The 24,634-nt window shown below is 45.9% G+C and overlaps 1 protein-coding gene across 6 annotated transcripts in view; it reads left to right on the top strand.

Moving 5' to 3' along the window:
• The window catches only part of LOC130552382 (probable E3 ubiquitin-protein ligase HECTD4), a 39,990-nt gene that overhangs the window by 7,976 nt on the left and 7,380 nt on the right, over positions 1-24,634 (top strand). The window contains exons 6-63 of one of the 6 annotated variants that reach the window (XM_057331036.1): positions 165-303; positions 394-564; positions 743-935; positions 1,216-1,377; positions 1,888-2,001; positions 2,122-2,262; positions 3,442-3,671; positions 3,780-3,922; positions 4,338-4,408; positions 4,490-4,595; positions 4,674-4,794; positions 4,914-5,036; positions 5,172-5,296; positions 5,378-5,531; positions 6,415-6,503; positions 6,930-7,134; positions 7,213-7,332; positions 7,497-7,601; positions 7,719-7,882; positions 8,555-8,800; positions 8,878-9,070; positions 9,152-9,256; positions 9,350-9,438; positions 9,516-9,685; positions 9,770-9,905; positions 10,067-10,208; positions 10,300-10,466; positions 10,585-10,731; positions 11,589-11,773; positions 11,842-11,995; positions 12,084-12,364; positions 12,756-12,945; positions 13,035-13,116; positions 13,214-13,416; positions 13,505-13,640; positions 13,731-13,913; positions 14,011-14,175; positions 14,253-14,422; positions 14,515-14,630; positions 16,046-16,149; positions 16,249-16,410; positions 16,534-16,682; positions 16,777-16,856; positions 16,965-17,128; positions 18,058-18,295; positions 18,389-18,525; positions 18,736-18,862; positions 18,953-19,090; positions 19,885-20,018; positions 20,150-20,310; positions 20,391-20,572; positions 20,692-20,897; positions 21,372-21,502; positions 22,057-22,262; positions 22,337-22,516; positions 22,600-23,855; positions 24,001-24,208; positions 24,296-24,519. In XM_057331036.1, the coding sequence (XP_057187019.1) occupies positions 165-303; positions 394-564; positions 743-935; positions 1,216-1,377; positions 1,888-2,001; positions 2,122-2,262; positions 3,442-3,671; positions 3,780-3,922; positions 4,338-4,408; positions 4,490-4,595; positions 4,674-4,794; positions 4,914-5,036; positions 5,172-5,296; positions 5,378-5,531; positions 6,415-6,503; positions 6,930-7,134; positions 7,213-7,332; positions 7,497-7,601; positions 7,719-7,882; positions 8,555-8,800; positions 8,878-9,070; positions 9,152-9,256; positions 9,350-9,438; positions 9,516-9,685; positions 9,770-9,905; positions 10,067-10,208; positions 10,300-10,466; positions 10,585-10,731; positions 11,589-11,773; positions 11,842-11,995; positions 12,084-12,364; positions 12,756-12,945; positions 13,035-13,116; positions 13,214-13,416; positions 13,505-13,640; positions 13,731-13,913; positions 14,011-14,175; positions 14,253-14,422; positions 14,515-14,630; positions 16,046-16,149; positions 16,249-16,410; positions 16,534-16,682; positions 16,777-16,856; positions 16,965-17,128; positions 18,058-18,295; positions 18,389-18,525; positions 18,736-18,862; positions 18,953-19,090; positions 19,885-20,018; positions 20,150-20,310; positions 20,391-20,572; positions 20,692-20,897; positions 21,372-21,502; positions 22,057-22,262; positions 22,337-22,516; positions 22,600-23,855; positions 24,001-24,208; positions 24,296-24,519 (10,123 nt within the window). Of the gene's footprint in view, positions 1-164; positions 304-393; positions 565-742; positions 936-1,215; positions 1,378-1,887; positions 2,002-2,121; positions 2,263-3,441; positions 3,672-3,779; positions 3,923-4,337; positions 4,409-4,489; positions 4,596-4,673; positions 4,795-4,913; positions 5,043-5,171; positions 5,297-5,377; positions 5,532-6,414; positions 6,504-6,929; positions 7,135-7,212; positions 7,333-7,496; positions 7,602-7,718; positions 7,883-8,554; positions 8,801-8,877; positions 9,071-9,151; positions 9,257-9,349; positions 9,439-9,515; positions 9,686-9,769; positions 9,906-10,063; positions 10,209-10,299; positions 10,467-10,584; positions 10,732-11,588; positions 11,774-11,841; positions 11,996-12,083; positions 12,365-12,755; positions 12,946-13,034; positions 13,117-13,213; positions 13,417-13,504; positions 13,641-13,730; positions 13,914-14,010; positions 14,176-14,252; positions 14,423-14,514; positions 14,631-16,045; positions 16,150-16,248; positions 16,411-16,533; positions 16,683-16,776; positions 16,857-16,964; positions 17,129-18,057; positions 18,296-18,388; positions 18,526-18,735; positions 18,863-18,952; positions 19,091-19,884; positions 20,019-20,149; positions 20,311-20,390; positions 20,591-20,691; positions 20,898-21,371; positions 21,503-22,056; positions 22,263-22,336; positions 22,517-22,599; positions 23,856-24,000; positions 24,209-24,295; positions 24,520-24,634 lie in introns of all 6 variants that reach the window. The other 5 variants (XM_057330816.1, XM_057330963.1, XM_057330731.1 and 2 more) reach the window with 5 other exon arrangements.

The following is a 24,634-nucleotide window of genomic DNA, read 5'->3' as shown; positions in this document are numbered from 1 at the left end:
TGCATGTGTGCAGTACATCCTTACAGTACTTGCTTTGCTAAATGCTGTATAAAGCTGTGTGTCGTTGTGGTTTTTGAGTAAAGTACAGTACGGTGATGGCACAGAGTATTCTACAATGAAACCACAGCTTGCGTCACGCTTGTTTTCTCTTTTCGTTCTCGCAGGGGTTTCGTGTACTGTCGGAATGAGGAGCTTGAGGCCGGGTGGGTTGCGCACAGCAGCGACTGTTTACTGCACCGCCCCGCGACCTTTGACACTAAACCTCATCAGCTGTGTCAGGTCATCGACCCTTTCACACTGCAGGTACATCCGGCTCCATGCCTGTTGTACCACTGAAGAACAAAGAGGATCGAAAAACTGTATGATGTCATCTGTGCAATGTGTCTGTGTCAGGTTTCACAGGTAGTAGCGATGCCCCCTCATCACTTCCCAGTGGGCAGCAGTCTGACCACCCTCCGTCTGTGCTCGGACGGCACGTACCTCTACTGGGTGTGGTCACCTGTCGGCCTCAACGAGAAGACTCAGAAAGGTCACTCTGTCTTCATGGATGTCTTCCAGCTGACGGTATGAACCCAAAATCTGATTCTATCCTTTGCGGGAATGGCAGGAATGTTTATACTTTCTTGTCGCTAAAATTGAGGAGTCAAGGTGGTGGCTTTACCCAGAAAACTAGATGTTTGTTGTGCGGTACCTGTACTAGTTGTATTGCATTTGGATGTTGACTGAAGCGTGTGTTTTCCAGACTGAGTCTGGTGCGTGTGTGGCCAGTCCCATACAAGATCGAGTCATCCTCTCGCGGAAGGAAGGCGAGTCGTCCAAGTGTTTGAACGAATTACTTCTGAGTCGCATGTCTCGCTTTCGAGCGTCTCACTCGTCCACTCTGGCGGCGCTCACCGGCACGGCCATCACAAACCCTGTCAAAGAGGAGCAGTCTGGTAATGATGCTGTATATTGTTGGTGCCTCGGCTGAGCTTCATTTTAGTTTTATTTTGTTTATTTAATTTGCTTTTTCGTCTGCATTTCATCAAAATGATTCGAAAAGCAGTTTGGTTTCTTTTGTGCATCTTTTAAAGATGTGTTGGTGAAGATTGGACAGTTTATAGTAGCACAATGATGCATACGTGGGTCTGCCAATTTCAATGTTAGAAATAATTGATACAAGAAATCTAAGGAAAACGGTTTTATCTGTTGATTTGTATTTGTCTGTTGTTTTAGTGGTGAACACCAGCTGTGGTCTGCCTATAAAAACACTGAGAAAGAGTCCGATGTATGTGTGTGGAAGTTATCTGGTGATATTGGGACCTGCTCCTGGTGTAGCTGGCGGTTCTGCCACTCGCTCGCTGTTCGGCGGCTCCAGCGGCCTTTCATCTCTGAAGAGTAAGTCAGCCCAGACCTTCAGACCAACCGTATGTTTGTTTCCCTTGTATTGTGCGTTCACACCGCCAGCGACAAAGTGAGGCGATGTCATTCATTTCAGTGGAGATGACTGTTTGCTACAGGAAGTGGTCGTGTCAAGCGATGCAACAAAGTTGAGATTTGCTCAACTTTATGCAAATGATGAGCGACTACCAATAGGAGTAAAGCAGCGGAGCTCACGTCATCCATCTCTCGTCAGTCACTTCAGATTTTGTTTATAAATGTTACTAGAGCAACCAAAGCTAGGAACCCCTTCTAACGACCTCGTAGCAAGAGACTAGCGACAGAGTCCCTGACAGTGTGAACACAGTTAGATTTAGCCGTTTTTGTTTTTTATAGCTTGATGCATCACTCCATATGATATTCAATTTATATTCGCGCTTTATATTCACAGTAAACCTTGATGCTATAAAGTGTTTTATATTAAACCCTTTTTACACTTCAACCTCTCCCTCTCTTGTGTTTCACTAGTCTTGGCATCTAGTTTAGTTTTTAACTTGGCTGATGGTCAGTTTAGCAACCGTGCGGACCTCATCGACGCTCCAGGAAGTTCTCTGGGCCGTGGAGCTCAGGTGGCAGGACTGGGTAAGAATCTGAATCTGAGCCCACAGCTCTGACTGTATTTCACCATTAACAAATACAAAATGAGTTACTGTGAAATCTTTTTGAATGATATTCTTTTATGTTGTCACGGTTTGTCTTTAGGAGCGTGCTACGATACTCTTAACAATCTGATCTGGACGTGCTCTGGTGACTACATGGACCAGTGGTGTAACCCTGGCAACCAGGCCTTCCATCATGTGTGCCAGCGACTCGCCGTCAGTCACGTCATCACACAGCCCAAAGGTTTGACTTATTATATATATCTTGCTGTAAAATGATAGAATACAGCGTGAAAAATTACTGATTTATTTGCAATGTTTTGGTCAGTTTACCCAGTAACAGAGCAAATACATTTTAAATGTAAATGTGTGTTGTGCAAATGTGCATTTATTTATGGATTTGTTATATAATTATTTGTAGGGATGCTCACATATGTAAATTTTGGCCTATAACGATAACCGATAATTCCTCAACGTTGGAAGCCGATAATCGATATATGGACGATATACAGTATTTAAATATTAATATAAAGTTCCCTAAGACTGAAACAAAAAGCAAAAAGTGGACAACGGCTTTTATTTGAAAACATTGACAGAAGAAAACAAGGTAACCATTAGTTCTCTTTTTTCCCCCTGAAAATCATGTACCAAGCCTACACTAGTTAACCATTCTTTAACCTTCAAACTTTTCTGGTATATATTTTTTAATAAACAAATTATAGATGTTCTTCAGAGCAACCCAGGAAAGTGTTCTCAATAGCCATAAGTCTAACAGGTCTCAAGACAAAAAGCATTCAGACAGAAGTCTGATTCAAACAATGTGCTTTTGTTCCTATACTGTACACTTTCATCAATAGTAAATACTGTATCTACATCGACACTGTTTTGCTAATAGCAGTAAGTGAATGATCATGACAGAAAGACAGTACTGTACTGGATTTTAACTGTGTGTGCAGTGAGGAGTTTAACCAGAGGAAATGATTTATGATTTATCGGCTACAAAATATCGGCCGATACGATAACATTAAAAATGACCATTTATCGGCCGATACCATAACATTTAACATGACCATTTGTCGGCCGATACGATAACATTAAAAATGACCATTTATCGGCCGATACAATAACATTTAATATGACCATTTGTCGGCCGATACGATAACATTAAAAATGACCATTTGTCGGCCGATACGATAACATTAAAAATGACAATTTGTCGGCCGATACGATAACATTAAAAATGACCATTTGTCATTTAAGGTGGAGGAAATGATGGAACTTTCTGTGAATATTTGCTAGATGACCGTTTTGTGTGTGTTGGGGAAAAACTGTGTTTGCACAGTTCTGGCTGTGTAAACATAGTCGGAGAAGAAATGACTTGCTGCACTTTAAGACCTGAGCACCACGATCTGTATGTTGACAGAGGACATGATTGACACGTCTGAAGTGATAAACCAGCTCCTCCATCACGTGGGTGCGATGTGCATCCATCAGCTGAACGCGCTGGCATCCAGCAGCGCTTTACACCTCAACACCTTCATCGGGAAACAGCCCATGGAGTCGTGTCATTTCAGCTCCATTTGCGACGTCATGGAGAAGGCCATGGTGAAGGGAGACACCTGCATCATCCGCTGCATTCTGGTTGTCTTTCAGGTAAATGTTTAATGTGCGGACACTGCTTATTCAGCTGTTGGAAGGTTGATTCTATAGGTTGTATTTTCATAAGCCGTGATTGGATAAAACTCTCCTGTGTTCCTGCAGGTGGTCTTCCAGTTTTTCAATCTGAACTCTGAACAGAACCGTGAGAGCATCAGACGCTCTGGACTCTTGCTCTGGCAGTTACTGATGGCTCCACTGGATCAGATTCAAGCGGATATCCAAAGAGAAGTGTGTCTCGCAATCAGGTACAATAATCCTTTAATTCAGCATTCACAAATGTCATCTACATTTGAACAAATTCACTCCAGTTTAATTCCAGCATAGTGTGTACAGAATCAGCACTGTACTCGTGTCAGTTTTTTAAATTAGATGGAGGAAAAATGTTCGGATGTTGCTCTTTCACGTCTCTGGAAATTTATTGGAGATCTCAGTCATGTTTCAGATGTTTCTCCTAAAATAGATTAGAGTCAAATCCATGAGGTGTATGGAGGTGTAAATGAATGTAGATTGTAAAATAATCTGGATTCGGGTCAGTTTGATGAGAAATGTTTAAATTCAGATGAATTAAAATCTTCAATAATATTTATTTATAACTTTTGATTTTAGACTTAACAAACCTGAAGTCTAACCCTAATAAGTGTTTAACGTTTTTCTCACCAGCTCGGGTTTGAGCACCCTATACCAGAGTGAGACAGAACTGAACAATTTACTGAAATTAGTTTTCACCGAAGGTACATTTTCAAATACACACAGATTACAGATTTCATCTTCAACACGACCTATGATCTACAGTGATGATGTTTGCTTCGCAGGCGAGAGAAACACGGGTTTGTCTCAGTTACGTGATGTGATCTTAAACAACCTTTCTAACCAGCTGCAGAAGAACCGCTTCTGTAGTGAAGATGAAGATCACTACAGGTAATGACTTCAGCTTTCATAGTCTTACATACAGCACAAACATCCAGCGGTGTGTCACCGTACGCTTCTTTCCTGCAGATTGAAAGATGAACTGTTGCAGTGTATCCTGAAGACCGTCGTACGAGAATCATGTCTCCTCATCACCAAATGTCAAACCGTTTCTAAAGAAGACCTCCAGAAGCTTCTCTCCACGGTGCCTGTATGTCACTTCCACATGAGCGCATTTTACACAAAATAACAGGACGAGAACATTCAGGTTTCTTACAGATCCTCATCATTCATTTTTGTTCGTCATCTCTTGCGTTGCACGCTAAACAGGTGGCGTCTCCGAGCTTGCGGTATTTAATGGCAGTTCAGAATCATTTGCTCAGTAACACAGTCCTGCTCCACCCTGATGATGGAGACGACAGCGACAGCTCTCTACAGGGTGAAACAATGAAGGTACAGGTAAACATAACCTTTAAAACTATCACACAAACACAGAAGCGTCTTTCACACTAAAACACGCTTTTGGCCTTTGTTGTTACAAGAATGATTCAAAATTCAATTGTGTGTTGAATGTGCGTGTTGTGTCAGGAGCTGCAGGCAAGTATTCTCTCTCTGGCATCTAAAGTTCTGGTTGGATGCGATGAGGTGCTGGAGACCCTACAGCAGGTCACGAACGCTCTGATCAACAGCACCGTCAGCGATCGTGAAGCCAGGTGTGTGCTCACACACGTGTTCAGAACAGCTTCACGCGTGTGTGTGTCTTCTTTGCGTAGTTCTTGTCATTCTATGTTTAGACTGAGGGGACTCGAGCAGGTGACAAAAGCCACGATGTTGGGTCACCTGCTGCCGGTTCTGTTGACGTCACTGATGCACCCGAACCTGCAGACGCTCACGCTAGCCGACGCTCTGATGCCTCAGCTGGTTCAGTTGGTCCTCTACACCAGTCAGGTGTGTGCCACCAAAACACTGCTCATCCCTAATGAGCAGAAAAGCATTTTGTGTTTTTTGCAAAAATATAACAGGACAAAGTACTGTGTTTTAAAGGGGTCATATGACACGGCTAAAGTTTGTTTTAGATGTGTAAACACGATTTAAGGCTCAAAAACGCTGTATTTTCCACACACCGTGCATGTTTGTATCTCCTCTTTGCCCCGCCTCTCTGAAACGCACAGAGTTTTTACAAAGCTCATGGCTCTGAAAAGCGAGGTGTGCTGTGATTGGCCAGTTCACCAGTGTGTAGTGATTGGTGGAATACTGCAAGCGTGTGATGGAAATGTAACGCCTCTTACCATATTCAGAACATCAGGTTCCTCTTCAACTGTACTGACAGGTACGCCCACCTTACTTGCGAATACATTTGGGTGGTCTTAGTCAAATCAGACCACCAACTGATGTAGATTTGTGGGGGTGTGGCTACACGAGGCGTTTCAGGCACGTCTGGGTGAGCATTCGCTTTTACATAGAATGCATCTTTTGTTCCCACACTTTCATTTGAGCAATTTTACGTGTCTAATACATGCATGAGCAACTTATAACACACCAAAGACACAGGAAAACACGTGTTCGTGCCATATGACCCCTTTAAGTATGAAAGTATGAACATTTTTGAGTGGTAAATGAATCATTAAATTTGTTGATTTTATGTAGTGAGTCTACTGCATGATTTTTGCAGATGTCCAATCAACACAATATACACAATATTTTGTATCGCCAATAAAATAATATTGAATTTATCATGCATTGTGGATATATTACCCCATATCACTATATCAGCATTGTGTGTCTTAAGGCAACAACACGGTTCTTAATCTGTTCTTAAATCCTGACACAGACGGCTTTACTGCTGAAGACACATTCACCTGTGTTTGTTGAAGATTCCCCTGTTAACCAGACCTCCAAACTACCACCATCACATGACAGGTACATCTTATAGACGCTAAAAGCAAATTAAATATTCATACAAGAAATGCGATTCAGAGGAGTCATTCAGTTTTTTTCTTACCCCTAAATATTCCATTTTTTTATATTTACAGTATATAAAAAGATCAATGTTTCTTAAATGCGGAGGATCATGTTTAAAGTTTGCAAACGAAAAAGTAAACTTCAATGATTCACTTAAACAAATCATCTGATACAGAGTAGAGTTACGCTTCCTCTATGCTTCTTCTCTTTTAAAATCTCATTTTTGTTCATTCTATGCAATATTCACATTTGTGGTATTTCATTTCAAAATATCTCGTTGCGCTAATGTATGTTATAAAGTGCATCTATCCATTATCATTCTGGGGAAAAAAACTGATCACATTTAAACAAACATTGAATCACATGTGGTTGTTTTAAATTTAGTTTCCAGATTCTGGAAGAGAGGGAGGAGCCAGGCTTTCTGACCGGCCTCAAGATTCCCGCCCCATGGGCTGCTGGGAAGACGGTAGAAACTCTTCATCCAGTGAGAGATAACTACAAATTTAAAGACACGGTACACATCCCCGGAGCTCGCTGTCTGTATCTGCGCTTTGACCCGCGCTGCTCCTCCCAATACGACTATGACAAGGTTTTTATTTTAAAAGTCAAATCCTAGAAACTAAAGGCCGCTTCTAAGATGCTGAATTATTGACGTTGTTGATCACAGCTGGTGATTTACGCCGGACCCAACACAAACAGCCGCAAAGTGAGCGAGTATGGAGGAAACACAATGGGTTATGGAAGCCGCAGTGTCTTGGGTACCGGCTGGCCCAAAGATCTGGTCAAGGTGAAGAACACGTTTCTGCATACGAACATCAGATATATACAGTATATGCATGTGTATTTGTATTAGTGTCATGACTTGGTTACCAAAATAATAACACGATGATGTCTGACAAAGAATATCAGAAAAGCAAAGAAAGTGTATTAATGATGTGTAATGTGCTTCAGGTGGAAGGAGATACGGTGACCTTCTCTTTTGAGATGAGAAGCGGTCGTGAACACAATACTCCAGATAAAGCCATGTGGGGTTTCTCCTGCACGGTCCGAGCACAGGTACACAAGTCCACTTACGTGTGTTACTGCTGGAAATCCCATGTGTGCACGACTAACACCTCTGAAAGTTATTTAGCGTTTGGTCACTGAACGGGTTGTGCTCTAAATGTGTCGTAGGAGTCATCAGAGGACGTTTCCGGCGGTCTTCCATTCTTGGCTGATCTGGCTTTGGGTTTGTCAGTGCTGGCCTGTGCCATGCTGCGCATCCTCTACAACGGCCCTGACATCACACGAGAGGAGGAGACCTGTCACGACCTCCTGTGCTCCAAACTCCTGCAGAGGTCAGCCGCTCTCCATCACATTCTGAATTCACTTTTATGCAGTCGCTGTGATAGATCCAGCTGAACTCAGTCCAAGGATGGTGTCGACCTAAACGAATCTGATTGTGCCCTCATAATCTTCAGTTATAATTTGAAAATGCACTTCCGTCCTGAAATGACCATCCATCTCAAATGACGTAAACTAGACAGCTTGGCTGGAGCATCCGTTAACTCCTCCCCTTCAACTGTCAGTCTGCTGCCAGTTTCAAATCAATTTGCAGTGAAAAACGCAAGCCACACCCACTCATTTTCTCCGTTGAATTTCCTTTTCACTCGGAAATGTGTCAGAATACGGAAGTAAAAACTTGCGGTTCACGAGGACTTTAAATTGGAATAATTGTATTTTATTCACACATTATTTACTGCCAGAACTTCATTTATGCAAGACAATGGCAACGTACATTATATTGCAACAGGACATTCTGCAGGTCAAAAAATAAATAAAGCAATTTTTTGTATTGAAGAAAACCGGTGTATGTAAATATGATCCGAAAACCAGGCCGTTTTATTTTCTGCAATGTGTGTGTGAAAGACCCTCCCTTGTCTTTATTATCATTGTCTTTTTCTCATTGCAGTTACTACATCATAGTGTTCACGTATATTAAAATCTGTTGTTTTTGTTCGATATGTCAGGTGTCAGTGGCAGGTTGAATCTAACGGTGCCATATCTCCCGCGCTCACCCCCTCTCCATCTCCACTTCCCTTAACCATCGACGAGGAGCAAGAGTTCACCTATCCGTCAGACATCCTCGTACCCCCTCCCGGCCCCGTGCCGGGGACCAGCTGCGAGCTGCCCCGCATACACCTGCCGCCGGGCATTATGGGTCGTCTCCGGGAGCTGTCCGGCAGGGCCCGTCCTCAGTTCCGCCCCAGCATCAAGTAAGCACGCGACAGAGACTCTGATGCAGATTAACGGTCATATGATGCAGGTGTACAGTTGTGTGTGTTGTCGTCAGGGAGGTGATTCGTCCTGATGTCATGGAGGAAGTCATCGTGTCGTGTGTCGTCAAGCATTTGGGACTGGTGGACGCCCTGCAGTCGCTGGTAAACTTCCAGTACAGAGAAATGCACAGAGAGGAACACGACCTGCTGTGCAAGATCGTGGCTGAGACCTTCAAGAAGATCAACGCAGTGGAGAGACAGTTACAGGTGCGCGTTATACTTGTGTGTTTGTGAACATGTGTGTTAAGGGAAGGGTTTGTGTTCATCGCAGATGTGTGTGTGTGTCAGACTGTAGCTGAGCTGGAGCAGAAGTGGCAGAACGAAGTCGATGAAGCTCATCAGGGAAAACTTGAGAACAACGCACCGTTCTTCCACGACTATCACTTCTATGAGGTAAGAGGTGTTCATCTGATCAGAACTGATACTCGTCGCTCTCGCCATCCCAGATGTACATGAAAATAGGAATCGCGTGGTATTTCCCCACAGAATCAAATGAAGGAGCTGGAGCTTCTGTGTTCTCTGAAGGAAGTCCCGCTGGACTGCACGGACCCGGAGAACGCCGTGACGGCTCTGAGGTGCGGTGTGACTCTGTGAACTGGATCTGCATGTGTACCGAATGAAAGCCTGAAGTGCTGTTGTGTGTTTTGTGCAGCGAGAAGTTCTTCCATGAGGTGAACGCCACACAGCAGACCAAAACATCTGTTCCGCTGGCTAAAACTAAAGCGCTCATGAGAAGTCTGATCAACCGCTCGGAGCTGCTGCTACACGTCACAATAGCACCACAGTGCAAGAGTCTGACCTCCACACCTACGTGTGCTCCAGGTGACACATCTGCGCAGACATACACACCTGCGCACACGACGTGCGCCCACCTGATGGCCCTGTTGTGTTTTCTCTCGCTTGCAGCCTGCAAGTCAGTATCAGACGCTAAATCCATCCTTCCTGTGACGAAGCAGCCCGTGTTCCTGCGCAGCATGTCTGCACCATCAGATCTGGAGATGATCGCCAACAGCGACGTGGAGTTTACACATGGAGCTCAGAGGTGAAAACTTCAATTCCAGTGGTCTCAAGACGAAAGAATTGATGTTATGAAAACACCGTCATTTTTAGGTTTTTCAGGGAAACGTGAATATATCGGAGCTTTGCAAAAGTGATTATTAGTAAATGTCAATCAGTGTCTTTTATCATTGTCTTTGTAAGGAGGCGTCTTCATCCGTCCAGTCACAGGAGCAGTTCCTTCACGCTTCTCCAGTCTCTGGCCATTGAAGACAGTAAAGACAAGCCCACATACAGCGTTCTGCTGGGTCAGCTCTTCGCTTTCATTGGGACGTCTCCAGATCAGGCCGTGAGTTTCATTCTGCTGTCTGGTATCATACACTGACAGATCCAGGTGTGTACCCTACACGTGTGTTAATGGCAAGCGTCACTGACCGCAGGTGTCCAGCAGCAGTTTTCTGTCGGCCGCTCAGACACGCTGGCGTAGAGGTCGCACGCGCAAGCAGGCCCTGGTTCACATGAGAGAACTGCTCACCGCTGCCGTCCGTGTGGGAGGAGTCACGCACCTGGTCGGCCCGGTTACCATGGTGCTGCAGGGCGGGCCTAGGTACTGTTGTCTCTTAATGCATTACACAACACTGATGGTCCTGGGATTGAACACACTGACGCAGAAATATATATATGTGCGTTTTCAAATATTTGTGTTTGTGTTTGTGTGCGTGTAGAATCGAGGAATTGACCTGCGGTGGAATGATGGAGCAGGTTCAAGAGGCTTTTGGAGAGACGATGACATCAGTGGTGTCTCTGTGTGCCCGGTATCCCATCGCCTGTGCCAACAGCATCGGCCTGCTGTGCACCATCCCGTACACCAGGCAAGTGCTGCATCACAGGTCTTTAACGCCTGAGGTGTGAATTTACTGTAGAAACCCTGTGAAATCAAGATAAAGATGTTTCGTTGGCTTGACCTCCAGTCTGCTCATGCTCATGCCCTTCTTCAAGTACTTAAAATAAATGTCTAATAAAATAATTTACACTTGGGATGGACTGCTAGGATTTTCTTTGACCGATACCGATTTTAACAAATACGTTTTGGCAGATAGCTCTATTTTTTACTTCGGTCATGAAAATTGTATTACTGTTTTGATCATTTTTAAATCTTTTAAGTTATTCAAAAACACATTCTTTTACTTGAACATGGATTAAACAGGCCAACATTTTAAGACAAAAGATGCTAATGCTAATTTTTTTTACTAATTTTCTTTCCTCTTCTTGAAAACAGATTAAAAAATAAAGGCCATTAATAATATTCCTTTTTCAATGAAATGCTCCTTTTTTGCTTGTTTTCTTGCCCCTGCAAATTTCTTAAAACGATGATTAAAACATCTGATTGGCTGTTTGTTAACAGTAACCAATGGCATGCATGGATTAGGTACCATCAGCTCAAGCAAGTTTCATGAAGGTTTTGAAACCAACATTATTGGAATAATTGACTTAATGTTGATTGTAAGACAGGTTTTTCTTACAGGGATCCCTTGAAAATCGCCCCACCTCTGCGACATGTTTCAATAAGAGAAACTGTGTTTGTCAGAGCACGTAACAGAGTAATATATTGCAAATAAAACAGATTAGTATATTCCAAACAAAAATGCGGCAAAATGTTCTTGTTATTTTAAAATCAGGACTGAGAATTGCTGATGCGGTGTTGAAATGAGAGATGTTTTGTGTGCAGGAGTGAAGAACAGTGTCTCGTGCGCAGCGGATTGGTTCAGTTGATGGACAGACTGTGCAGTCTGAGCAGTCAGAGAGACAGCAGCTCCAACGAAAAACAAACCAAAAAACAAAAAGTAGCTGCTATGGCCTGGGCCGCGTTTCAGGTGCTGGCCAACCGCTGCATCGAGTGGGAGAAAGTGGAAGGTGAGGTTTAATACACACAACAACAAACATCTTTAACCGTAACTGACGGTCAGGCTTCTGTTAAACAGGTGGCTCAACAGACGCGGTGCATTCTGGGCTGGCACGTCAGGTGTCCAGCTTACTAACCAATCATCTGGCTCGAGCGACGGACTGCTGCGGGAATCAAGCGGCCGGGAATGACGCCCTGCAGGATGTGCTCAGTTTACTCAACGATCTGTCCAGGTAAAGCTGCTTTCACCCAATTATATTTTTATGTGTTTATATATTTGATTTAATTTGATAACAAGTTGTCAAATCTGCCTCATCCAAGGAGTCACATCGGCAAGACCATCCTGAGTCAACCCGCCTGTGTGTCCAAGCTTCTCTCGCTGCTCCTGGATCAGCGGCCGTCGCCCAAACTGGTTCTGATAATCCTGCAGCTGTGCCGCGCCGCTCTGCCGCTCATGAGCGTGGAGGATTGTGGGAATGTGGCGCTCCCGTCCTGGAGCTACTCCACGAGCGCCCTGGACGCCGAACAGCAGGACGCCAGTGATCCGGCCTTCCGCATCGCCTCACTGCTGCTTGCCAAACTGGCAGACTACGTGGTGCCTGGTAAAAGCCACAGTGAATGTGTGAAATCAATGAAGGGTCTCTGGGAAATATATTTGGGTGCAGTACATACTTGTCCAGTGCATTATGGGTATTGACATGCTTCTTTTTTTTTGTTCCATGACTGCAGTCTGATGTTTTAGCTGCACTCATTTTGCCTCTATTATTATAGAGACTGCTGATATTAGATTAGCTTTAGATTCTGTAAACTCCATTAACATTGCTTACTAGAATGGTCTTACTCTTTCTATGACGTACTGCATTGTATTTGACCTTTCTCAGCATTTTTGTTTTGTTTTTCGTCCTGTAAAGCTGCTTTGAAATAATGCGACGACGTAAAAATCGCTGTACAAATCAAATTGTATTGAATTGAATGTTTCACGTCCACGTTTAGGCTGTCAGACTCTGCTGTCCCCCAGCACCTCTGAGCCGGACACCAGTCTCACCCGTTCCTGTCCCAAGAGCAGCGTGAAGACCGACAGAGACGCCGGTGAGGAGGGCGAGGCGGTGGACGGCAAACTCTCCATTTTCATCCACAAGAGAGAAGATCAGTCGTCTCATGAGGTGCTTCAGCCCCTACTGAGGTAACACCACAGATTCACGTCTGTCCACGTTCAGCGTTTGCCAAAGGTCGGATTGTAATGGCGGTGTTTGTTTGTGGGACTCCTCGCAGCAGTTCAGAGGGACGCCCGTTCCGTCTGGGCACCGGAGCAAACATGGAGAAGGTGGTGAAGATGGATCGTGACATGACGAAGGTCAGCGGAGACCTGTAGCTTGTTTAAATCATTTATCAAGAATTGTTATTGCGTACATACTCGGTATGAAAGATTCTGATGTCTCATGTTTGTTTAGAGCGGCTGTTGTGAGGTCATCACAGAAGAAGCCTCGTCTGCTCTCCGTAAAGCCAATAAATGGGCTCAGTCTGGACTGATAGTGAGTGTTGGACCGCCGGTGGAGAGCAGCAGTCAGGAGAACACCGGAGGAGCGACCACAGGTGATAAGAAGAAGACGGCTCAGTCTACAGTGTGCAGAGAGAGGAACGCTGAACTGGCTCGGTAAGACACACGCGGGAGGTTGTTTGTTCAGGAGAGATTTCTTTAGCTCACCTCTCTCTCTCTCTCTCTCTCTCTCACACACGTGCAGATCAGATCCAGTGAGGCCTTTCATCAGTGGTCACGTGGCTAACAGCATGGCCGCTGAGGTCATCGCTCTCCTCCACAGTCTCCTGACGGCACCCGAGTCCAACGCGGCTCAGATATGGACCAGCACGGCAGAGAAGGTCCGCAGCAGTTTGTCAAAAGCATCATTTCAGTTTCAAACGCAACCTAATGTAGACATCTAGTCAAATGTGAGGCTTTCTGTGTCTCAGGTGTTGTCCAGGGCTCTGATGTTCATCCCTCAGTTGGGGAAGTATGCCGAGAGTATTCTGGAGAACGGGAACAGCAGCGGCAGGAAGTTGGCTAAGCTGCAGGCGATTGGTCGACAGGCTGTGGCGGCTCTCTGTGCGTTAGGTGGATTCAAAGAAACCATCAAGATCGGTTCGGAAGTCCAGGTAACACGCGAATATTTGATTGAACTATATATTTGTCGTTTTGATCTCATTCATCGGTGCTTTGTGTTCAACATCACTCATATTATTTGTGTGGCAGGTGGTTGGTACAGGTGTGTTGGACAGTGTTGGTGTTGTCATATCCATCAATGAGCAGGAAGGCATCGCCACGGTCAAGTTTCCGTCCTGCGAGTATCGTCGCACGAGTAAAGCGTCTGACATGCTGACGGTACCCATCTCTCGTCTCTGTACGCCCCGCTCTGAGGTAAACATCTCTAATGTTATGAAGTCTTCTGTCGTTCACACGGCACATTTACACAACACCACCTGCTTTGTTTTAAGGCTCTGCCGCTACACAAGCTGTCCATCACAGAGAAGGTGGTGCAGGCGGTTCAGTCCATGCTGCTGCCGCAGGAGGGCAGTCTGTCCATCCACACGTCCCTCCCAGCATCTGGAGACGGGTCCAGTCCTGTGATGGCTGTGGTGCGTCTCCTGGCCGAGATCAGAACCAGGTCAGACTCTTTAATGACACGATCTCAGGCTGTGTCCGTGATGAGGATGCTGGGATGGTGTCTGTAGTGTTTATTCTGTTTGTGTACGTCAGGGCGTGTCTGGTGATGGCTCAGTTGTTGGAGGACAGCTCATTCTGCGAGGAGTTTATTCAGCAGTGTCCTGCAGCTGTGGAGGTTCTCAATCTCATCGCTCAAGAGTGCAGCCCAGGTGAGCACTCGCCTGTATAACAGGGTTTCCATCACTCTGGTTTTATTCGCATTTTGAAGTTTCGCATCAGTGATGGAAATGCTAAATTTCGAATTAAAAACCCCTAACGTTTTTACGCTCGCTTGAGGTGGTTTTTCATTTTTGCGAATAGTGGGAGATGGAAACGCATTTGCCGAATAAATTCCTCCAAAAAGTCACGTAACTGCGCTATGAGACGGCCGGTGTAACCTGACTAACCAGAGAACTGATCTTGTCAGAAATGTTAAGTTCATTCCTAAATCCCTAAGCAAAGTCGTCCAAGTATTTCTGTAATTGCCTCCTAGAACTGTCACGACTGTGTTTCCCAAACAGCAGGCATCCACAAAAGCACCGCATTTATTGTGTTTCGTAATCGTCTGCTTGCGCAAGTATTATTCTATATGAAAATCATTATATTCAGTGGCTTCTCTTACTTTTCTTACTGATATTTAGTGGCGGTTTATTAGGAAGTGACGCTTGACTAGTTGAATGGAAACGGTGCTTATTCGCAAATGTCTTAGGCGATATTCCAATTTTGCGCATAAGCTAAATTCGCAACTTTGGATGGAAACCCGGCTACTGACACCTAGCCATCCATCCATACATTTATTCATTCATTCATCCATCCAAAGCTATCTGCAGGGACGAGGGAGGGCTATACCATGCCCCTCTCTTTTATTACGGTGAATAGCGTAGCCAGAAAAACTGGGCGTGGCTCATTGTCAGTTAATGAGAAAAAAAAACGTGAATCTGAGTATCACTAACGCTACAGAACAGACTGGGTGTAAAACTATACTCCGGCTCGCCTGAGATGGAAACGCATTTGCCGAATAAATTCTGACGTAGCGAACTTTAACCCACCAATTTCGCATCAGGTTTTTTATCACACGAGTCGAAACGTTTGTGCAGTTGCACAAATACTGAATGTTCAGGACCATCCACTCCAAATCTGTAGTGCTGTAATATTTCCTATCTAACCAAACGCGTCTGATCCGGGCAGCAACCTTCATTACTCAGCAGGAGTCGCTCTGAAAACGGTTGTTTTTGCTATTGCTAGCTAGCAATGTTTAGTCAAAGATTCTCTGTTTGTTTAGAATGTGCGTGACAAGTCTTTTTAAGATGCTGAGGTCACATCACAGTCAGCGGCTGTTTTCAGATTGGTTGGCACTTGGCAGTCCGAATGTCGGCAGATATTTTTTTATGAAACTAATTGAAAATGTAAATGACATTTTAAATAAACGCATATAGTAAGTAAACAACAGTAGCCCAAATTTAGAACAATTTTTCAAATTTACAACAACAGCTTCTTGGGTGTGCCACTCTGGGTGGCTCCGGCACACCCGTGTTTTCAGGAGTCCTTGTTTTATAACGCATGTATTGTGTGTGTGTGTGTGTAGGAGAGCGTCTGGGTGTAGTGGAGGCTCAGTGTGAGAGGGTTCGAATGCTGTATCGAGACTGCGCTCGTCCTCCTCCACCGCCCCTACAGACTGATCAACGACAGGTCAGTTCAACATCCTCACAGAGCACCAGCAAAAACCACCAAAAATCTTACGTCGTTTAGCAGCTAAGCATGTCATTGATTCTCTTTCTGTCACTGCAGCCGAAGGAAATCACATGGTGTCCGTCGCGCGTCTTCCCGCCGGTGCGTGCCTGTATGTTCTCGTCACACTTGACCTCCGTGACCTTCCTGGCAGATCCGAGCGCCGGTGGAGGTCTTCCCAGAGGAACCTTCATCTACGCCACCTCACCGGTGCCCGTTCAGGTGATCGTTGACTCTTTTTGTGCGATTCGTACAGTGAGAATCTATCGAGCTCATCATTCAACCCCAAAAGGCGGCCAACTGCACATCTAAACTATTTCTGTCCCGCGTCTGTGTGGTTTCCAGGCTCCTTCGTTTTACTGGGAGATTGAGATCATCTCTTACGGAGACTCCGAGGATGACAGCGGTCCTATAGTTTCTTTTGGATTTTCTCCAGAGGCAGAGAAGAGAGACGGAGCGTGGACCAATCCTGTGGGCACCTGTCTCTTCCACAAGTACTCGCCTACATCCATTCGCTTTCTCTGCGTCATCTCTTCTGTCCAGAATCCTATCTCTCATCATGTATTTCTCTCTCTCTCGTTGTGTTAGTAATGGTAGGGCCGTGCACTATAATGGTTCCAGTTTGCTGCAGTGGAAGAGCGTGAGATTGGATGTAGCGCTGCTTCCTGGTGAGATCACAAATTGACACAGACCAGCTTTATTCGTGTGTTCTGATTGTGATGCTGATCACGTTGTTCAAACACAATCTCAAAGCTTTTGGTTGTATTTTGGCACAGGTGATGTTGCAGGTATAGGTTGGGAGCGTTTGGAGGGAACGCCGCCTCCTCCTGGACAGCCACCTAAAGGCAGGGTGTACTTCACCTACTGTGGCCAGCGTCTCTCGCCTTACCTGGAGGACGTAGCTGGAGGCATGTGGCCTGTCGTCCACATTCAGAAAAAGGTTTGAGGAGAAAAAAGCATGCCTCACAATTGACCTTTTCTGGAAAACATACATATTGAAATTTTGTTCCAGGTCATTATTTGATTTCTAGCATTTAAAGTGCTTTTTTAAAAAACGCTTGAGAAAACTGTGTCTGGCCAAGTACCAAACTTGTAGCCAATCAGCAGTAAGGGGCGTGTCCGCTTATGTTGACGGAGGGAAGAGAGCGTGCGGCTTTAGAAAGACTGTAGAAATGTCTTGTTTATTACATAAAAGTAAAGAGTCTGTGGATTGTGTGTATAAAAGAAGGATAAAAGTCAGGCAGGAGCTGGGACGTGTTATTATTATAAAGACTTTCCAGCGGAGACGCGTTAGGACTCGCGGTACTATGGCGAAGGCTTTTAGTGGAGATACGCTAGCATACTATGGTGAAAGCTTTCCGGCAGAGAGATGTTGGAGAGAAAGATCGTCTAAAAATCACCCCTGAGGAGGATGCTTTGATTCGGATCAGTATGTGAGCAACATTGCTTTTGCTGTTTGTCAGAACCAAGATATGTTGTTGTAATATTAGCTGCGTAGCGGAGCAGTTTTGAGCCTCATTGTTTATCTGGAAGCAGTGTGCTGCTTGTATCGTGTCGTCTTCACTTATTTTATTCATTTGCATTATTATTCACATGGTCTAAATTATGACAAAGATAAGCATTTCATGTCTGCATTGCTCGGCACATTCGAGGGCGGAGCAATGCAGGAAGGGGCGTGTTCTTTTTGCGTAATAGTGTGTTTTGTTGTCGATTTCAATTAGCAACAACAATTTTCAGAAAGCGTTTACCCCGACTTTAATGTATGACATTTGCTGTTTAATATCATCTACAGACAGACACTGCAAGAAAAAATGTTGTTTGACTTTGTTTATTAACTGGAAACAGTGAAGATGACGTCACATTTTTCAGAATACGAAGATTCATGCCAACTTCGGGTGCCGTTTGTTTGCGTACGCGGAGGGGCAGGCGCACCGCAACGCCGCTGATCTCTGCATGGACCTGTCGGAAGAAATCAGCGCCAACTTCGAGGCTCTGCCCTTCGCCATGGCATCAGACAGCGATAATGACGCCGGCACCAGCGTGGCATCTGACTCAGGTTCTCACGGACCCCCGTGTCGAATCGCTTCGGTTGTCACCGCGCAACAACGTGAGTCTTAACACAACGGACAGTTCCTTCAAAAACACACTGTTGTCAGTTAAAACCTTAAAAATGTCTTTGCGTATCATCTCGTGTTCTCAGAATACAACACCGATGCATCTTGCCACTATAAGGTCGAGCTGAGTTATGAGAATCTGGTGGTGTCTGGACCGAACACTCACCCGCCACCCACTGCTGATGAGGACAGTGACGATGAAGATGATGAAGATGTTCCCAGGGTATCCAGAGCTCGTGACCTCATCCACAATGCTCCTCAAAACACATTTACAATAATAAATCAAACTCACATGGACATACACGAGGACCGCAGACATAATCTAGACACATGATCTTCAAACACAATGTACAGAATATACCAAGTAGTTTACATTCACATTGTTTTTATCCATTCTTGTCTTCATGTGTTCATTGTCTCTCGCTCTATGAAGGAGGATCATTATGCTCTGTTAGTGAAAGCCTGGGAAACCAAAGTGTTCCCGACCATCCGTCGTCGCTTCAGGAATGAGGCGGAGAGAAAGTCTGGTCTGGATCAGATTAAAGGAGCTCTGCAGCTGGGTGAGCGTCTCATCGCTGTGATTCTCTCGCTCTCGTTCTTTGACGTCACCGTGTAGTCGGGTGTCTTCAATCATGTTCATCTACACACAGGTATGGTTGACATTGCACGTCAGACCGTGGAGTTCTTATATGAGGAGAACGGAGGCGTTCCTCGTGATCTTTACCTGCCAACCATTGAGGACATCAGAGATGAGGCCAATAAGTTCACCATTGACAAAGTCCGCAAAGGTCAGTGCGACAGCATGTTTGCTATCAAACCCACAAAGGATTTGGACACAATAAGACCACGTTTGAAAATCCAGTAATCTTTACATACATTTTACATGAAGCTTGACATGATAAATGAATAGATGTGCTGATTAAATGGAGCAGAAAAAGCATGTCGGATGTAAGTAGAGCAAAAATCTATGACAGCATTTTAGTGCCATGTTAAAGCAACACTAGAGAACTTTTGCTCACGGGCACCCTGTGTGGTTGATAAGCGCAATTGTCATAAATAATGTTGCTGTATAAACTTCCCCGTGGGCAGCGCAATACACGTGAATTTGTTTTGTAAGCTGATGGAACCTGCGAATGCAGAAATGTCGTTTGGAAACCATTTCACACAGGCAGGAGATGGGCGGGGCTTTGTGTACCGACCCGAAACACTAAACTTACAGAGTGTGGTTTTAGCCGCTAGGAGGCTGCTCAGGCAGCAGCGTCAGTAGAGTATTCGTCCGGTTAACAATTGTTAAAATACTGAAAAAATGTAGAGACATTATTTTGAGATCGAAGAACTACATAGCGTAAAAAAGATGAGTTTTTTTAGATTACGAGGACATAGTCCGAATAATTTGAGGATAAAGTCAAAATTTCAAGAGTAAAGTAATTGCAAAACTTGCCTTTACCCAAGCTTTTCATGGGGATTCATACTTCAAGATGTCCAGTTTGGATTCATTTGGCTTGAACACAAGTGCACAACGTTTGAAATAGAGATTGCAGCTTTAAATGAAGCATTTGATGTGTTTATTTTGTTCCATTAGGTCTGACGGTGGGCATCCGCTGTCCTGAAGGGAACAACACCTGCAGCACAGGTGGCACAGCTTTACCCAAGTTTGCCATCCGGGGCATGATGAAGACCTTCGGTTTGCATGGAGTCGTGCTGGATGTCGACTCTGTGAGTTTCACCGTGGGTTCAAAATCAGCAAGATCTGATGCATTGTAGAACACACAAATGAGAAATGATGATTAACAATGCGCTTTCTGATGTTCATTTTGTGTGAAATAATCATATGTGTGCGTATTCAGGTGAATGAACTGGTTCAGGTGGAGACGTACCTGCGGAGTGAGGGTGTGTTGGTTCGGTACTGGTACCCCATCGAGATGCTGGAGAGACCGCCGGCAGGATCCCGCAGGGCTGCGGCCAACGGCCTGGTGTCTCTAGACAGCAGCAACATCCAGATCCACAGGTAACGCGCATCCTGCCGTTTCTCTGTGTCATATATCTAAACACACGCAGTTATCATCAAGTGTTGCGTTTTGTGTTTAGGGAACTGCTGCGCTGTGAAAGCGCTCTGGCGCGTCTCTACTGTCGCATGGCTTTGCTCAACATCTTTGCCCCCAAGAGCCCTCACACGTTCACACGACTCTTCCACATTCCTGCTGTGCGTGACATCACCCTCGAGCACCTGCAGCTCTTGTCCAATCAGCTGCTGGCTCCGCCTCTGCCAGGTGAGGTCAGAGAAATAGGTGAGGTCATAGAAATAGTTGTGAGATTAAATTGCATCCGTTAATATGTGATGATACAGCGATGATCACTACAGTGTCTTTCTCTGTCTGTGTGTGTGCAGATGGAAGTATCAGCTGTAAGTCAATCCTGTTGGCTCAGTCTGTTCTTCATGAGCTGCAGGGTCAGAGCTGCTCGCCCACCGATCTCTTCTATCAGGGTCACGGCCGGAGCATCCGCGAGTGGTTGGCGGTGGCCATCAGTCGAGCTCTTCATCAGGGCGAGGACAGCCTTCTGGAGCTCACCAGACAAATCTGCTGCTTTCTGCAGGTACAAGCTCTCACACTTCTGTCTAGACCAGAGGTTCTCAAAGTGGGCTCTGGGGGTCCGCAGTCTATAGCTAGGGGAAGAATGCTTGTAACCAAACAGTTCTTGGCCACCGTTGACTATCATCGTAGGAAAAACGACAATGGTAGTCCCCCAGTGCCCCAGAACTGTTTGCTGTCCTACGTTGTTCAAAATTTATTTTGCGTTCAACAGAACAAAGACATTTATAAAGACATTTTTCCTACACAAACGTTTGAACAAAATACAATCAACAGAATATTTATAATTGATTTAACAAACATTTTTAAGATTTAACTATATATGCAAACAAAAAATAATCATATAAACCGGACATGCTTCTGGACCGGTGTTTACATCGTTCAAAGTGGTCTATAAATCAGAAAGATATTCGCATTTAAGGAATGGTGGTAAATTTGTCCATCAATCAGCTGATTTTGTGTTTGTTTCTACGTTCAGAGCGCTCCTGAGCAGTTCACACTGGAAGAGTTTCCCATCAGCGAATCAAAGGTCAGCATGGACGTCAACTTCCCCGGCGCCGCCTTCGTGGTCGTCTCATGTAAAGAGAGTCAGCTCGGCTGTCGAAAAGAGTGAGGACATATCATTTAAACTCCACTGAAGTCAGCTCTGAAACAACTACAGGAAAATAGTTCAGAATAAACAAAGTGATACATGCACAATAAATCTGAAGTTTCTTAAAGTCCCCCGTGAACCGGAAGTTGCAGTCATTTTTACTTTCCTTTATTTTCACGCATTTCAGAGTGAAATGGAATTTTGAATGAGAAAAATAGTGGGTGTGTCTTCCGTCGTTCTCTGTGATTTGATTGGATGTATAAAAACAGCCGTTGCATTTTCAAATGGAACTGGCAGCAGATTGACGGTTGAAGGGGAGGAGTTAACTGATGCTCTGCCCAAGCTGTCTAACTCAAGTCATTTAAGATGGATAGTCACTACAGGACGGAAGTGCATTTTCAGTGCATTTTAGACATCTTTAAGACATACAGTATTCATATTAATGTGAAGTGAAATCGCTATAGTTTTTAACTGCCTCATCTTTCCAATTAAGCCTCTGAGGGATGTCGCTGCACATTGCGATTGAGAAACAGTCTGGGGTGTAATGTGTAAACTCTGCTGTTCCTCTCAGTTCTTCTCTGTACAAGGCTCCGTGGGCTCGTGTCATGGTGTATGGACTCGGTCATAAGGTGCGGCGGAACGGTCAGCTGAATCTAATGGAAGCGGTGTGTTACCCACTGGACGCCTCTCCATCAAACACAGGACTCACACCTCCTCCCACAGCCAACCAGTATCCCAGCATCATCATCCCCACGGACAGAGTCCACGTCAAACTGGGTACGTCAAAGAAACGTCATCATCATTATCCACATGAGAGATGATTATATACAGTATCTCTTTGTGTGTCACAGGTGTGTCTCCTGCTCCCGGCGCGGTGATGGTGTTACACTCTCTGCCTCTTGAGTTTCCATTGGCTATGGCGTTTGCTGAGCAGCTGCTGACCTACAGCATCGGAGAAGCCAGCGATCGCTCTGAGGATGAGCTGGACACTGTGCCCACCTCTGTGCTCCTGCAGGTCATCGAGTTGTTCGGTGAGAGCGGCGTCCTTGTCTTTACCTTGACGTGAAATGAACTGTGGATATGGTTGCTTTAACACGCTGTTGTTCTTTATAAGGTGGGCTTCTGTGGACTACCGATCTTGCTCCTTGTATCAAGGAGCTGATCTTCCACCTGCTGGCGGAGCTTCTTCGCAAGATCCACGCCTTCGAGCGTCACAAAAGCCCCTCCGGCTTGTCCAGCCCTGTCACGCTTCTCCTGAACCCCTGTCTAACGGTGCTCGTGGTTCTCCAGACGGAACTGCGGAAGCTTTACGATCACGAGACGCAGAGTTGGGGGCCGGTCGCCGGTTCCTGCGCTTCTTCCACGGGTGGTGGCGGAGCGCTGGCGCTGGTGGGCGAACGAAGCCGCTTCTCCACTTACTTTCACGCGCTGATGGAGGTTTGCCTGGCGGTGGCCGAGGTGACTCTTCCTCTGAGCGGTGGGCCGGGGGCGTCTGCGGTGGGAGCTCCGTCATCTACTGGCACCGCCAACTTTAGCGACTCCTCATCTTCTTCCTCGTCCTCCCCGGGACAGACGCCGCAGAGTCCGAGTTTGCTTTCGAAGCGCAAGAAGGTGAAGCTGAAGCGCGATCGGACGGCGGTCACAGGGAAACACGGGTCCGGGAACGGCGCGAGGGACGGCGACGGCGCTTTGCTGAACATGAGTGGAGGGAAGCCGGAAGACATGCTGTGGTTCCACCGAGGCTTGACTTTACTCTTGATTCTCAGACACCTGGCTAACAAAGACCCGCAGGGGTTGGGCGTCACCGGAGACGCCGTCACAGACGCCTGCCAAGCGCTGGTGGGATCCACGGCTCACAGTCGCTTGCTGGTGCTCTCGGGCATCCCGACTCACCTGGAGGAGGCCGTGGTGCGGAACGCCATCCGAAGAGCCTGTAACGCTCACGGTGGTCTCTTCAAAGACGAGATGTTCATTCCGGTTCAGGAGGAGGAACCTAAAAGACCCAAAACCGAAACTCCGGTCGTCACTCAGGACGTGAGGAAAGTTCTTCCCCCGAACGGCAACAGCGCGACACCGTTGATGAGCACCTCGCCTTCCACCAGTCAGATCTCTAAAGGGGCCGGTGAGCTGCTGGCGGATCAGGAGACGGTCACTCCGTCACAGCCTCTGGATCCTCACACGGTGTCCAGTCAGGAGAGTCTGGACGTGTCTCTCTGCAGCACAGGAAGTCAAGGGAGTCTCGGCAGTCTGGGAGAGCAGCTAGATAGCGGCACCACGTCCGTCTCAGATGGAGGATCTGTGTATACCGTGGCCTCTCCAGACATCAGTGCCAGCGTGTCACAACCCATCAAAGGTTACGCTGTCATAGAGGTGAGTTTACACAGCGGTACCACAAGACACGGCGTGCGTTTCTAGCAGGGTAAACTACTCAAACCCAAAGATTTTTTACGAATGCTAATCGAAAATGCAAGTCATGTTCGTACTGAAACCGATTTTGTTGTTTGTTGGTTTGCAGGTAAGAGCACGGGCTCAGGTGGAGAAGATCCGTGCCAGTCTTTTCAACAGCAGCGATCTCATTGGCCTTTCCAATCTGGAGAGGGAGGAGGAGCTAATGGAGATGACCAATGAGGAGATCCTGACCGTCTCGAGTGTCAATCAAAGTCTGTTTGACACTCAAGGCAGCTCAGCCCTGGAGGAATATTTCCTCGAGAAGTCGATCAGAGGTGAGCTGAGCTCTTCGTTTCACCTTCGCGGTTTTGTTTGATCTGTCACGGTCCGGTTCCGAGAAGTGTTCTCTGCTGGTTTTGTAGGTGACAAACTGATTCCCAGGGCGCGTGACGTGCTCACCGATATCTTTAAAAGCTGTGTGTACGCCGAGCAAATGCTGAGCCCCGCACCCACTAAACCAGTTAAAGTGTCAGACATTTATCTGAGCAAAGAGCAGATCAACTCGGCGAGCCCCGGTAACCTCCTGCATGTGTTCGTCACGCACGTACGGCCGCCAAAGAAAGTGCTGGAGGATCAACTCACGCAGGTGACCGTTCAGAAGACTTACACTCCATTCTTTAATACTATTACGGTTCGTCTCTTGTGTGCTTGGAAACCTGTATGTGACTCTTTGTGGGTGATTCTCACGAAACCACATCATG

This window comes from Triplophysa rosa, linkage group LG1 (assembly GCF_024868665.1).
Source record: "Triplophysa rosa linkage group LG1, Trosa_1v2, whole genome shotgun sequence".
NCBI lineage: Eukaryota > Metazoa > Chordata > Actinopteri > Cypriniformes > Nemacheilidae > Triplophysa > Triplophysa rosa.
This window is presented reverse-complemented; position numbering and strand designations above follow the sequence as displayed.